Source organism: Anabrus simplex, chromosome 1 (genome assembly GCF_040414725.1).
Source record: "Anabrus simplex isolate iqAnaSimp1 chromosome 1, ASM4041472v1, whole genome shotgun sequence".
Classification (NCBI taxonomy): domain Eukaryota; kingdom Metazoa; phylum Arthropoda; class Insecta; order Orthoptera; family Tettigoniidae; genus Anabrus; species Anabrus simplex.
The window spans coordinates 1,179,657,998-1,179,674,332 of record NC_090265.1 but is presented as its reverse complement, the minus strand read 5'-3'; the positions used below and the strand labels follow the sequence as shown (position 1 = coordinate 1,179,674,332).

The 16,335-nt window shown below is 38.4% G+C and overlaps 1 protein-coding gene across 1 annotated transcript in view; it reads right to left on the bottom strand.

The window, feature by feature from the left end:
- Positions 1 to 16,335, bottom strand: part of cdm (importin-13-like protein cdm) — a 168,834-nt gene that overhangs the window by 90,211 nt on the left and 62,288 nt on the right. The window contains exons 6-7 of the mRNA XM_068228660.1: positions 11,767 to 11,905; positions 8,972 to 8,992 (exon numbers count right to left, since the gene is read on the bottom strand). Of these exons, the coding sequence (XP_068084761.1) occupies positions 8,972 to 8,992; positions 11,767 to 11,905 (160 nt within the window). The remainder of the gene's footprint in view (positions 1 to 8,971; positions 8,993 to 11,766; positions 11,906 to 16,335) is intronic.

The following is a 16,335-nucleotide window of genomic DNA, read 5'->3' as shown; positions in this document are numbered from 1 at the left end:
TTCAGATAATGCTCTTGTATAAAACAATGACAAACATAACCTCACGCAACGAAAGGAAGAAAACAAGATTCAAAGACGAGCAAAAATTATGCTGGCTACCCTGTGCAAATGCTTTATATTTTGGATTAGGCCTACTGTACTGTCTGCATTTTTAGATGCCTTGTACTGGTATGGAAAGTGCCCGACGCCCTTCAACATCATGGCTTTTAGAACTTTCCTATGACAGGGGAAGGAAGTCTCTCGCTTGCGTGTGCACTGCATAGCAACAACGTACATTTGCCGTCTGGCAATTCTTTCCTTTAAAACCATAAATACATTTGGCCTCAGCATTTAAAAAAATAAAACAAACGAACAATGTAGTTTCATCGGCATTGACAATATTGGTGCGTACGAATTGATTATAGGCTATAAGCCACGCTTTTTCGCCAACTGTCTGCATCGCCAGAGTTTGCGGATTCTACCTCTCCGCACACTGCCTGCTACGTGATATTGTGAATTATGGCGTTCCTAAAAACTCTGAATACAAAATAATTATGATTCCGCTCGAACATAGCAGATATGAAGCACACTGTAGACACGCCGAAGTAGGTGAAAGTGCGCAAAGTTACCCCTTCACGTTCCGGAAGACGCGTTCTTTCATGACGCGGAGAAATTTTGAGTTTAAATTACTCCGTAAAATACATTTTTTTTTTTCAAAATATAAAGGCAGTTTCGAATTAAAAGTCTGAATTTCGGTAACGGGACTGACATTGCTCTTCGAATTACGAATTATGCATATTTCGAATTAAACGATTTAAATAACATGCAAAACCGTGCCTCATGTTTCCAGGAACGAGAGCTGCTTCGAATTAGGCAAAATATTCAATTAACCGATTTCGAATTATCGAGGTCCTACTGTACAAAGGAAAACCGGGGAAAGGAATGAGGAATGATGAAGAACGTCCCCCACCTAGGAACTGATTTCATAGTACACAAGAGCATAGTGGAATCAGTCCAAAACTTCTATTCACCCTCTGAAAGACTGTCTCTCTTGACCATAAGATGTGGAAATTATGCATTAATTAATGTTCATGCTCCAATAAATGATGATAAAAGGAAAAATCCTAACAAAGTGGAAGAGTACTGGGAACTCTTGGAAAACGAAATCTACGCAATTCCTGCAGATCACGTCAAAGTGTTACTGGGAGACTTCAATGCATAAGTTGGGAGAGAAAGGATTTATAAGAAGATTGTAGGAGAGTTCCCGGCACACAAAAGAACAAATAGAAATGGAATCAGGCTTGTAGAGCTATGCAAGGCTTTTAATCTCAAACTAATGTCTACCTACTGTAAAAAGCTGAGTAGAAAACAAAAAAACCTGGCTGTCTCCAAACCCACACACCAGGGAATTCCAAATTGACACCATAGCTACCTCTGCTAAGAGCAAAAAGGAAATCCAAAATGTCAAGGTAAAAAAAGGAGCCAACATTCAGAGTGATCATTACCTCATGGCTAGAGTTTGTGATTTTTAGCATTTGCGATAAATGCGAAATATGCCGAAACTTTGTCAGTGTATGTGCCTTCATCTTATATGACCCGTACGGGTGGTTTTTAGCGGTTTTGAATTCGCGATAAAATGCGAAATTGGTTCAAAATGCGAAATTATATAATTTATGCAAAATAGATGCGAAATTCTCAGTTTTATACGAAATAAACATATATATTTTTAAAAACGATGCATTTTTCTTAAAAATAAGATAAAAATGTTGTTATTTATTTCAGGAGAAATAATTATTACGGCGCCCATTGCGATTGTAAAGCGGTAACATGCTTTGACGGACACTTCCGTCTTGGTGCACGGAACATCTATAAGTTCATTATCGCAGTTAGCTGGTCGGAGAGATTTATTCTCTTTGGTTTTCAGCCTAACCGATTGATGTCAGATGATACCTGACGCTATTTTCTCTGTGTAAATAGTAACTCTGAGCTGAAATACGGAAAATTAAAAGCACCTCATTTTGCCGCTCGTTGTAAACAATCATGGTGGCATCCAAGCGCGGCATGGATGAGTTTATTCGTAACTGGCTTGAAAATAGGATGTTCAAAAGTGGAAAAGATTCTCTGGAGAGTGAAAATACTTCTTCTTCTTCTTCTTCAAATGACAGTGATGAAAGTGATTCCGATTTCAGTTCCGAGATGATAGTGCCAATTGAAACTACGTGACAAAACCAGAATGCAACAAGAGCGAGTGAGAAGTCTAGTTTTCCTTTTTTGGGGGGGGAGTTGCTTTACGTCGCACCGACACAGATAGGTCTTATGGCGATAATGGGACAGGAAAGGCCTAGGAATGGGAAGGAAGCGGCCGTGGCCTTAATTACGGTACAGTCTCAGCACTTGCGTGGTGTGAAAATGGGAAACCACGGAAAATCATCTTCAGGGCTGCTGACAGTGGGGTTCGAACCCACTATCTCTCGGATGCGAGCTCACAGCTGCGCGCTCCTAACCGCACGGCCAACTCGCCCGTTGAGACGTCTAGTAAAATGATACTTGGAATTATGATCTTGTTGACAATAAGCCTCTTTCTGTAACATGTAAACCAGTTTTTGAAATTCACTCTATAGTGAGGAGGGGGTTGGTTAATAATCCGAAAGAAATGGACTTAGGGAATGAATTTCTAACCCCACAGTTCTGGGATCACATTACTAAGGAAACCAATGCCTATGCCCCTACATTTCTTGCTAATTTATCTGCTTCCCTTGAAACCAGTAATACCTACGAACAAAAACATTGGTTTCCTGTTACTTTAGACGAGCTAAAAGCTCACTTTGCTTTGTGTATTCTTATGTGATTAATCAAATTTATGTTAAAGTGACGAAAAAATAAATAGTATGTAAGGGAATATTTCCTTTTACGAGTATGCCAAAGGGTTAAATCATTCAATGTGTGGAATTTCTTTCACTGCCTAAAGAGCACTGCAAAGACCAGTCAATCAAACAGCAAATACACTTTCAAGCACCACGTTCATTCTCTTTGTGTGTTGACCCTTGATCTTAGTCGGTTATTCTTGACATTGGTGTTGAGTAGTAGTTCTGTTTAAAAGTACGGTAGCGATTTATTTTATTGTCTGTTAGCCATGGGTGGAAGCGAAGTGACGATCAAACAGCATGCTGAAAGTCACAAATCGGGACATTTTTATGTAAGGATACAGATGGCCTATATTGATGTGCCGACTCTGCAATCAAAAACTTGAAGAAGAAAAAAAATGTTTTGCAGGCCTTCCTTTGCCTTGGCAGCACTTCTGTCCACTTGGGCCTTTACAAACAGTGTCGATGTAGAGTTTTTTTTAGCAAGTAAAACATAATTGTAACTGATAGGCGGTCTCAAATGAAGGAGGACACCTTTTAAACAATTGGCAGGTTGTACTTAAATCATCATTGAAATTCCTCTTCCTTGTAGGTGTGTTGTACTGTGGTAAATAAATACGTTCAGAATAGTATTTTTCACTTTGAAATTGTGTTTGTAAATTTGAAAATAAGCATATTCTTGTGTGTTCGTTAATACTTCTTGCAGTCGTATGTTGATGTTTGTCTTATTTTTCCATAGTGAATTCAAAACTGCATGACGAGCAATGTGTGATTAAACAGTATGATTTTACTCCCAACTGTTGTGTGCGCAATTTAGCAAATTATGCCTATTTTTAACCAATTTGCTACAAAACGCTAAATTTGAGAAGTTTAGATGCTACAAAACGCTAAATTTGAAAATCAAAATGCTAAATCTCTGATTTTTAAATGCTATAAACCACGAACTCTACTCATGGCCATAAAAATGAGATTTGTCCCTCAAAATAGACAAAACAAGAGAACAAACAGGAGAACTAAATTTGATGTTGAAATGTTAAAAAAAAACTTGGAAGTAAACAAAAAATTCAAAGAGAAGTTAGAAAAGGACAGTGTGAAGAATTGGGAGGATCTGAGAACAAAAAATAACTAAAGTTGCACAGAAACTACGCCTTCTGAAGAGGGAAAAGAAGCATAGATGGTGGAATGAAGAATGTGAAGAGGCCATAAATGAGAGACTGACAGCCTGGAGATGGGAATTTTCAGACTTTCAAGACAGTCCAGAATTAAACTTCTAAACTATGAGAAATGTGAAGAGAAAATATGAAAGAAGTCAGCTCATGCAAATTGAAGAAGATTTCACTAAACATAATACAAGAAATTTTTACAAAACTTTCAAAGAGGAAACACAATGTGTAAAAGAAGAATTTCTTTTTTCTGTCACATATCAAGATTACCAGACACCAAGATACTGAAACAACTATTTGATTACTTTTTGAAAAATAAAATCAATAATAATTGAAGTTCAGGATGATTTGGAAGAATTGGGTATAACTCAGCAACAAATCAAAGACAGAAAAGAGAAGAGGATTTTGAAGAACAAACTAAAAACAGTTTAACGGAAACAATATGGTACTATATCAGACACACAAAGGACTTCCAGGTCGGAGAGGATGAGAAAGTTTTTTTTTTTTTTTTTTTTTTGCTAGGGGCTTTACGTCGCACCGACACAGATAGGTCTTATGGCGACGATGGAATGGGAAAGGCCTAGGAGTTGGAAGGAAGCAGCCGTGGCCTTAATTAAGGTACAGCCCCAGCATTTGCCTGGTGTGAAAATGGGAAACCACGGAAAACCATTTTCAGGGCTGCTGATAGTGGGATTCGAACCTACTATCTCCCGGATGAGAAAGTTCTGGGAGAAGAAAAAGAAGAAATTAACTCAAATGTATTGATTTTAGTGCTCCAATGTGGGCGTAAAATATGTAAATAAATAATAACAAAGAGGAAACAACAAAGTATCAACCACCCAATCTCGGTTTTAAAGAAGAAAATGGAAAAATCGGACTAACCAACAAGGATAATTGTGAAATATTGGCACGTTATTTTGAAAAACTACTGAATTGCGAAGAACCTGAAGAAAGATTAGAATTCAGTCAACCACAAACAAAAGCTAAACCCTCGGACCCACCAGATAAGAAAGAAATATATGACATACTCCAAAGTCTGAAAAACAATAAGGCTGCAGGCGAAGATTTGATTGTTCCAGAACTGTGGAAAGAAGCAGGCAGTCAAGCAAGACAGGAACTGACAAACATAACACAAGAAATATGGCAAATGGAGAAAATCCCTGATGACTGGAAGAACGCTCCGATACACCCATTATATAAGAACGGTGACAAAACAGATGTGAACAATTACAGAGGAATTTCCCTAATAGCAGTTACATATAACATACTGTCAAAAGCTCTTCATAATAGAACTGAACCAATAATAGACAAACAAATTGGAGAATACCAAGGTGGTTCAGAAAAGGCAGATCATGTGTAGAACAGATTCTAAAACTGAAAAACTATAATACAAGAGAGGGTTACAACGAACAAAAAATGCATACGATTCAATAGACAGAATTTTGCTACTGAACATTTTAGAAGAATTTGGAGTTGACACAGAAAATCAATCAATATAATTAGCCAAACTCTGACTGAAATGAAGTCCAGAGTGAAATTTATGGGAAAGATCTCAGATGAATTTGAAATAAAAACCGGTGTCAGGCAGGGAGATGGGCTTTCCCTGATTCTTTTCAATATCGTGCTGGAAAAGGTAATAAGAGTATGGGAAGAAAGACTTAAAGAAAGGGGGCTCCATCATGAGATAAGATTAGGTTCAAAGCACAAAGGGGTTGGTGTAAACTGTTTGGCCTTTGCTGATTACATAGCAATCTCTGGAAGTATAGAAACTGCCTTACAGCAAATCAACCTTCTGAAAAAAATAGCAGGAAAAGTTGGACTTCATATATATTTTGAGAAGACTAAATTCATGTCAAATTGACACAGGTTTCTTAGAGAAATAAAATGAAAAACATGTGGACTTATAGAAGATAGTCATTTGGACAATTATTATTATTATTATTATTATTATTATTATTATTATTTACTATTATTGAATATTTGTAATATTGTATTTTCATTATGGTTGGGTGATATTTTGTAACATTGAAAATTGTAAAGGGTTGTTTTCATTAGTGTCGAGTGATATTTTGTAATATTGTGAAATGTCTATTCTAGAAAAACGCTCTACGTCTTTAATATTGTGAAACTTAAACATCGATTCTAGAAAGATGTCCTACATCTTTAAGACTTTTGTAAAAGGAAGATTCTCGATAAGTATTTGCGTTTGAGAAAAAAACAGCAGTTTTGATTGGTGAGTCTGGGTGGTGGGAGGTGAGCTTCTGTGCTCTAATTGGTTACCTGGTGATCGCACCGGGGCCAGCTTCACCCTCCTTGAGAGAGCGAGAACAACTTTCGTCGTCTTTTGCTTCTCACCTGTCCAGCGAGTCAGGCGTATTCCAGCGACCCTTCCACCCAGGATGGGCTGCCTTGGGGTAAGCGCTGTTAGTTTTTTTTTTCTTTTCTTTTCACATAGGAGATTATTCCTACATGCCCAGACTCGCCACTCAATTATTAAGATGCCTTAGCTTTTCAGCTGGGCCTGCTTGTTTGATTTTGGAGACACTCCCCTTTCTTTTAATTTTGTAAATTGTGTAATTAAATGATTAATTGTATTTCCCTCCGGGGTGACCTCCGGTAACTTTGCGTCTCTTGTCGCACGCTAGTTTTTCCTCTGCCCCACACCAGAAGTGTTTTTGGTGTGGGAGTAAGTTGAACTGGGCTCTGCATCAAGTTTAAGTTTTGCTGATTTCCCCCTTGTTCCAATTATGTGGCACAATTGACTGAAAGCGCCATTAACTTTCACTTAATGTTGTATTTCTTAGTGTTGACTGAATTGACTGAAAGCACCATTAACTTTCACTTAATGTTGTATTTCTTAGTGTTGACTGAATTGACTGAAAGCGCCATTAACTTTCACTTAATGTTGTATTTCTTAGTGTTGCCATTAATGCTTTCACGGCCTGTACTTATAGACATGATACTGTATAGGCTTTTGGGCTTGTGCTACTACAACACAGTAATCAAACCAGAGAGTCTGTATGCCTCAGAATGCATGTTCTCTATGAAAGCTGGTGAAATAAAAGAGATAGAGAAAAACGAAAGAAAGGGATATATTGAGGAAAATTTGGGGGACCATTGAAAACGGCACAAGCCCAAAAGCCTATACAATATCATGTCTATTGTACTTCTTATATCATGTGTTTCCTTATTACTCTTAACCATTGTATTTTGGAAGTTTGCATTATGTTAGTGTATATCTTTACCTTAGCCTCTTTGATTTAAAGGAATAGCCCTTAGCACATTGCTTCGTCATTTTTCAGATATTGTAACTTCATTTTGTATTGATGAAATTTATTCAAATTTTATTTTGGTGTAACGTTTAAGTTGGGAGAATAATATCATAGATCAAGGGATCACCGTTGATTTTTCTTGAAATCCACAACCCACGTATCGCCATGGCCCTGGTAAGGTTTTCCCACACCCATTCCATATCTCTTATTATAGCTGTCTAAAGTTCATTATTATTATTATTATTATTATTATTATTATTATTATTATTATTATTATTATTATTATTATTTCACTTTCACTTAATCATTATCATCAATTCTTCAGTTGTAAAAGGTGGTACATTGTCTAGTTCTTTCTCGGCCTCATCATCAAGCCTCTCTGCATGATCAGGGAATAGTGTGTGTACTATTTCTTCCATGGTGGGTGGATCCATGATAGGGCTTGGTAGCATCCCGAATTTCTTCATGACAATTTTATACTCTAATCCCCATGGATTTTCATCCACTTCCTTAGACATTTCCCACCACTTGTCGGCTTTACTCTTTTTAATTGTATTTCGCAGTCTTTTCTTCATAGTCTTGTACTCTACTGAGAGAGTTTCATCGTTATGTCGTGCTCTTTGTGTCCTTCGTCTGAGTCGCAGGCATTGTTTCCTCAACTCAGCAATTTCTTCATTCCACCAATATGCTGGACGCTTGCCTCTCCGTTGTTTGATTCTGGTCATTGATGCGTCGCATGCTTGCTGAAGGAGTCTCATGGTGTGTTCCACGCATTTATTAGCAATAATGCTTCTTTTGCCTCCGTAACATGTATCCGTCATACAATCCATTCCATTCTGTATTACTTCATGAAATTTTTCTCTATCCATAGTGGCTATGTTCCATCTTTCTGGCTTGGGCGTGGTAATCCTTAGATTCGGAGTCTCTTGAAGTACACAAAAAGTGATATACTGATGATCGCTTCCAGTATATTCTTCAATTACTCGCCATTCAGTTATCCTAGATGCAATGTCTTCAGAAACAAAGGTTACAAATGGTATAGTTCCCTGACACCCTGGTCGCCGAAAGGTTGTCACATTACCAACGTTGATAACCATTAATCCCAATCTCGCGACCATCTCCATTGTACGCCGCCCTCTAGAATCTGTTTGAGGCATGTTCCATTCAACTGCTTGAGCATTAAAATCACCAGCAACAACTAGGTTAGTGTTCATCCCTTGCAGAGTATCTTCAAGCCCATCTAGTTTTGTTTTGTCTGGAAGTCAGAAATAGCCTCGTTCGGGGTAAAATAACAGCTGACAAAAATTACCTTCTCAACTTGGACCCAGACGAACCCATCTCCGCATCCTTGATTTGTAACTGAGTATTTTCCAAGGTCTGGTACCCATATCGCAGCTGTCCCTAGATTGTCTGAAAACCAGCCTGGTTGATCTCTGTCTTGATATTGTTCGCTGAGAATCAAGATGTCTGCTCCTATCTCATAGATCATCTGCGTCAATAGATCATTGGCAGTTAGACTCCTGTGTATATTGGCTTGAAGGATCTGTACCATTCACCACTGCTGTTTGGCCTTTTCTAGTGCTTCACGAAACACAATACACTTGCCTGAACCAAGAGCATGATGTCGTTTTGACTCTTCAACGCCCATATCTGTGCAAATTATGCATCGTGGATTCGCTTTGCATCCTACTGCCTTGTGACCAGCTTCTCCGCACTTAAAGCAGAGTTTACTTCTGTCCAATCCTTGACAGTTTCGTGCTTGATGCCCATATGACAGACATCTAAAGCACCGAGGAACTACGGCCCACCGTCTTACTCTGCAGTATAGCCAGCCTACTTTAATTTTGCCTATGTCTAACAGCTTTTGTGCCTCGCTATCTTCTATCTCCACGATGGCGATTTTTTGTCCCCTGCCGTTCGGATTTGTGATTGAGACCTTCAATTCTTGATTAAGATTTTCTAATTCTCGTCTTACAGCCTCCTCTACGTTGGAAATAGTGGTGGCACTGTCCATATCCCGAATTTCTAATGTAGTTCTAGGCGTCAAAACCTTTACTTCGCCATCATGTCCAAGAGCGCCTTTAAGTGATTTATTAAAATTGTCTCTATTCTCCTTTTCCGTGGCCTTATTAAATTCAAGGAGAACTGCTCCAGACATAGTTTTCCTGATCGATCTAACACTGGCGCCACTGTCTTCTGGGTTCACCTTGCTGCGGATATCCTTCACAACATCTGCAAAAGTCTTGCCATTCATCGGTTTAATGAGTACGGCTTCTGGGCGGCTTCTTATAGTTGAACGTTTCCGTTGCTCGTTCTTTCTAACAGTTTCAGATACCGGTACTGGTTCAGGTTGAGTACCTTCATCTTCATCTGCCTTCTTCTGCCTTTGTTCCCTCTTCTTCTTCTTCTTGGATAACGCTATTTCCCAGTTATCCTGTTCTACGTTTCTGTTTGTGGTGCTCTGTTCTACTTTCTCTTGATCGGGCAAATCCTTTTGCATTAATGCCCTAGTTGCTTTCCAAGCTTTTCTGTGCGTAGATCCCGCATCTAGGGCTTCCTCCAATTTCTTTAAACCTTGCTGAATTTCAATCTTCATATTTTTCTGCTGAATTGCAAGAATACTTTTCAACAGGCCCCTGGCGATTTCCAGTTGTTCTTCCTCTTTTAGCATATCCTCCATAATTTGTTGAGTGATATCAAGCCTCAGATTCGTTTTCACATTCTGCTCAATACTGCTATTGCATGTATCATGCGTGCGCTCCACGTCCATGATATTGTGGCCATGTTCCATAGATGCTGGATTCAAATCCACAGTCGCACTGGATTCCAGCTCCGGGACCAGGTGGCAGTCTACGTAGAAAATATTCTGCGTCAGAAGAAGAAGGACCTGGACGATTACGACAGACAGTAAAGCAGAAGAAGGAAGATGAAGCACAAGATGAATTAAGCACGACATCCGCCCTGAAGTAATGCGAGAGCGGTTTCCGGGGCGGAGATAAACGTCGTGGGAAAAGGGAGTGTGGTTTTAAGTGGGTGAGAATCTCCACACACTTGTTGAGTGCGGACCCTCACAAGCGTCTTATGAAAGATTTTCCACACTCCCTCGCAAAAAAAAAAAAAAAAAATTATTATCATTATTATTATTATTATTATTATCATCATTGTCATCATTATCATTATTATTATTATTATCATTATTATTATTATTATTTCTGTACTGTGCGTTATGTAGCCAGTTACCGGTTATGCGTTGAACTGGAAGCTGGTTACACAAATATTAGGGATTCACCCACGGTGCATAAAACAGAGTAGGGAAAATCAACAACGTTAATGAATTTAAATACCTAGGTGAAATAATTCAGGTTAATGGATTCAATAAGGAAGCAAACAGATCAAGAGCAAGAAAACTGGAACTACTGTAGCATACCAACTCACTAAAGATACCTACAATAAGAAGAATCTCTCAAGGAAAACTAAAATCAAACACTACAACACAGTAATCAAACCGGAGAGTCTGTATGCCTCAGAATGCATGTTCTCTATGAAAGCTGGTGAAATAGAAGAGAGAGAGAAAAAAGAAAGGAAAATATTGAGGAAAATTTGGGGAGCATTGAAAACAAAGGAAGGAGAGTTTATACATAGGAGGAATAAAGATCTATACAAGAATGAAGAAAATGAAAGGCTGTTAGACACGATCAGGATGAGGACAATTAAATGGTTTGGTCACATAATGAGGATGGATAACAGTAGATTGACAAATCAAGTGTTTAACCATGTTTAGAAGAGCAAGAATGGCAACCATCCAAGGTATAAAAAAAGATATGACTGAGACTGGAATAACAGACGATGTAATACACAACAGAACAACTTTCAGAAGGTTGATACAAAATATCAAGGGTTTCCAGGTGAAGGAAAAGAGGAAAGGTATTAATAACATCTGGACACAAGAGAGGAGGAAACAGCAAAGTGAAAGGATGAAGAACTATTGGAAGTCAAGAAAAGAAGGATTAAGATGAATGCACAGGGTTAATTTCTGTGGTCCTTAAATGGCCAAAATTGAAGAGGAAGAGGAAGAAGAAGAAGAAGAAGAAGAAGAAGAAGAAGAAGTAGAAGTAGAAGAAGAAGAAGAAGAAGAAGAAGAAGAAATGAAGATGACAACTACTGCTAACCTGGTGCAGCCGTTGAATGTTCATTTTACCAAACAAAATTTCTTGGTTTGTTTCAGAGGAATGTTTGGTTACAGCTGAAATTTCTATGTCTTGGTAAAAAGTATTACCCCATCTTCTTGGAATCGGAATCAAACAGAGAGGAATGCTATCAACTATCACAACATTCATCCCATTTGTAGGCCTTTAGAAATGTTAAACTGAAATGGAATACAGTATAGCAAAGCAGCGTAAAGCCTTATGCATATTTTCATTTTTCATTTGAACAACATGTGTACGTAAATATCAAACAGAATAAAAACAATATGTACTGTGACATCACCTGATCATCACCCGCTCGCTGGATGATCTCATGTAGAGGAAGTAATCGTCCCATCAGTTGCAGACAAGTAGCTGGATATTTATGGGTATCAGGATGAGTAGCCATGTTTGTAAGAGCTTCCAGGGCTGATTCAGGGACTCTGTAGGACAAATATTACTCAAATCATTTATTTTCAAAATTTATGTTATTCTACAGTTCAGAAATTGTTCTTAGTCAACTCTGCTATTATTTTAAGGAACCAAATGTTAAAACCATTCAAACTTAGGAGGAAAACTCCAGAAAAATATCATAAGACAAACATCAGTTCAAAATAATGAATGGTGAGTGGCAGTAGCAGGAGAAGGTATTGTTAAATAAAATCTTTCTAACCTGGTAAATAAGCTCATCTAGAGTTTCTATGCACAGCAACTTTTCACTCAAAAATTCAATAATTCACAATTGTTTTCTTTTTTAGGGTTTTTTTTTTTTTTTTTTTTTTTTTTTTTACAAGTTGCTTAGGGTCTTACCGACACAGGTCTTATGGCGATGATGGTATAGGAAAGGCTTAGGAGTGGTAAGGAAGTGGCTGTGACCTTAGTTAAGGTACAACCCCAGCATTTGACTGGTGTGAAAATGGGAAACCATGAAAGACCATCTTCAGGACTGTTGACAGTGGGGTTCAAACCTACTCATTCCTGAATGCAAGCTCACAGCTGCGCGCCCCTAACCACATGTCCAACTCCCTCGTATACCTATAATTCTTAATTTTGCTGCTATTTTAAGAGCATGTTTGTAGTAAAATAAAACCTTAAAGAAAATATATCTGTCCATTTTTTGGTTGTAGTTGACAGCTGTTTATCTTCCCATCAAAGAAGTTTGTCTAAATTGAGGACCAGGGGTAGAATACTTGTCAGGTGGCCATGTGTTTTTCAAACTTAAAATATCCTAAATATTATCCTGCTTTGTCCATACAACTCAGCATTACAAAATTTTAGAATAATGTTAAATAATACACTGCAGCAGATTTCAAACATACTATCAGCACAACAGACAGCTATAGAGTAAGAATGGGACACAGTGGACAAGATTATCACAGTCATCTGTGAAAACAATCAGTTTTTTTAAGAAGGAAACGCATGACTGACAGCATGGGTACCATCTTCTGGTTCGATTTATTGAATTTCAAGAAAACAAATGCTCACCATTATATCCAAAACTTCACAAGATCCACTGTGCAATATGCAGTAAATGTCCTAAAAAGATTATTCTTCAACACAATAATACTCGCTCCGCTCAGTTCAACAAGAAGGAAATTATAGGGGGAAAGTTCTACCACGCCCTGCCTACAGTCCTAACATGTACCATCTCACGATTATCCTTCAGGTTTCGTGAAAAAAATATATTGAATTTCAACACATAATTGTAACACTTTTAATGCCAAAAGTTTTCAAAAATCGTAGCGTGCGATCATTACGTGAAGAATTTTTAATACCAGTATTTGTATCACTCAAAAAATGAATTTATAACTAAACTGTATTTGATACACGTTTAAGGTGCACGTAACACTCGCCATACTGTCCATAACTGTTCAGTATTATTGTATTAAAGTTCTTTTCTACGAACAGGTCAAAAACAAAATAAAATAAAACAAAACTTAAATTCTCAAGCACACATGTCTGCAGTAATCACATCACTCACGAGAGGGGAGCTCTTAAGAAACAACAGGCACCATACTCCCAGGAAGGATAGTTGATTGCTTTAGGAATATAAAAGAATTTGAAGTATATGAAGAAGTACATCGACTGAAGATTCAATTAAGAAAAGCGGACATTGTAATCATCGATAGGAAGTCCAACAAAGGCATTATTATTGATCCAACAGTCAGATACGAGCAAGATAAAAAACAGTCCACAGAAATTGATACAGAAAAGAAGACGCACTGTGAACCTTGCTTTTGTGACTTGGGACAGAAGTACAAAACACAATCACAAATTTCTCCGTTAATATTTTCAAATGGTTTCTGTTCAACTAGTAATGTTCTACAAGACATGTCAACTGTGATTTTGAAAGATTCCCTCCAAATTCTACAAAATCATCTGTATAAATTAGAGTAATTCAAATACAGTATTACCCCACATTTGCATTCCCGGCTTTTACGTTTTCCTATATTTTACAATATTTTTTGTTGGTCCCCTGAGATTTCCTATGCTCACAATGTATTAAAATCCTCAAATTTATGTTTGCGACATTTTATGCTTCCTGCCATTTACGCCACGACAAGCCGTTCGAGAGGAAAAAAATTGAGGCAAAATGGCGTTGCAACTAACCTAAAACACTTTGAATAACCATGGCATGACGACCAAATCAAACAGCCATGGTCTATAATAACTCTTAGAACTCTCAGTATTGAACTTCCGCTTAACTAACGCAGCGCATTCTTTGATATCAGGTGTTTTCCACAACGTCCTAAACCTAATTTTCAAATCCGACAACGAGTTGAATTAACTCTCTAAATCTCACATACACACAAACTTTCCACCATAATCCTATGACTTTTGAATGCAAGTAAACAAACACCCAATAGAAATCAAAAACCTGTATATTACCGCACACACAGTATCTGGTCATATCCCGGTTGTCCATTCATCAAAAAAGCTATCAAAGCCCACTATATTGCAAGCAAGCACCTCCGGCTTCCACAACAATCGCAACAACAAATCCCGTCGCTATTAGCACTCAACCTCATCCCTTTTGCCAACCATCCCCACCACTGAACTACTCAAAACCCTTCTCGCACTGCTAACCAGTTCCACTTAACCCCATCGCCCCCCCCCCCCCGCACAGTAACACTGCATGCCCGAACACCAATTGAAGCATCCCTCATAGTTAGCACCCTCCCACCCTCCATGCCGAAGGTCTCATACTAAGCCACCACCATATTTCAATTGCTCCACTATCGTCTCTTCTTACCCTCCGAAATACCGGAATTTTTACCAAAAACTTACCAAACAGTCTATGCCCAAAAGGGCTCCATGTTAAAATTGAGATAAAGGACCCAATGAGGTCAGGGATCTCATTAAAATCCACCACCATCCAGCCCAACAAAACTGCAAAGGAGGAGGAGGAGGAGAATAAGAAGAAGAAGAAGACATCAGGTGTTTGCTTTACTGCTAAGTAGAGTATAAGCCACAAGAAGGAGATGTTATCAAATGATTCAGTGTTTGTCTTACCCAAGTTTGTTATTTCACGGTTATTGTTTTACACTTGCGAACTTCCTTTCCCGTTGTGTATATTTGTTAATCCTTCTTTGTTATTGCTTTACTGTTTTCCTGCTAATAATGAAAAAAAGACAGAAAGAAAAACTTTCACTATGGATGAGAAAGTTTGAATATTAGAAGAGGTTGATTCGCACTGCAGAACAAGTGTTTCATTGGCATGCGAACTGCCGCTTCCTGTATCCATGCTGAATACAACTGTGAAAAACAGAGGAAGCATTACATCAAGTGCTTCAGAATGCGAACCAAACTCCAAGAAACGGAAGTATGTGTCACACTGCAAATACGAGAAAATGGAAAAAATTGTAAAAAGTTGGTTTGAACTTCATGAGCCGCAGGCATTCCAACTGATGGTGTGCTCTTAAGGGAAAAGACACTTAAAGTGGCAAACAATCCTGGCATTGAAAATTTCAACGCATCGAATGGCTGGATCGACCAATTTAGGAAAAGGTATAACCTAACCTATAAAACTGTTTGTGGGGAACCTAATGCAGTTAGTGATGAAACTTTGGGAGAATGGCTCTTTAGAAGATTGCAGGAGCTGACCAAGGATTACGAACCCAGGAACATTTTTAACCTAGATGAAACTGGACTGTTTTTCAGTGTGTTGCCCAGCAAGACTTTGGCATTCAAAGGAGATAAATACCATGGTGGGAAAAACAGCAAGATGAGGCTCACAGTGATGTTGGGAGCGAATGCTGATGGCTCTGAGAAGCTCCACCCATATGTGATAGGGAAATCTAAAAAGCCTCGCTGCTTCAAGAATGTGCGATCATTACCTACTGCTTGTGATGCCAACCATAAAGCTTGGATGACCTCAGATCTTTTCCAACAGCAGTTAATTGCTCTGGATTCAAAAGTGAGTGCGCGAAATAGGAAGATCCTTTTCATCGACCGTTGTCCTGTATATACCGTGGATGTTAATTTGAGGAATGTACCGTTAGAATTTCTGCCTGCTAACTGCACAAGCAAGCTACAACCTATGGATTTAGGGGTTATTCACTCCTTTAAGTCACTTTATAGGAAGAACCTGGTGCAGCGAATTTTATTCCTTATGCATGCTGGAAAGGATCCATCATCATTTAAAGTTTCAATCCTGGATGCGCTTCACTTCATTGCAAAGTCTTGGAAAGCCGTGAAGCAGACTACCATCTCAAATTGTTTCTTGAAAGCAGGATACCTGAATCTCAGCTGCAAGAAGAAGAAGAAGAAGAACTGCTACCTGATGTATGGAGAATGTTGCAATCAGACTGCACTACTGAAGATTTTCTTCAGGCAGATGATTCTGTGATCACTTCAGAGGAAAGAAGTATGG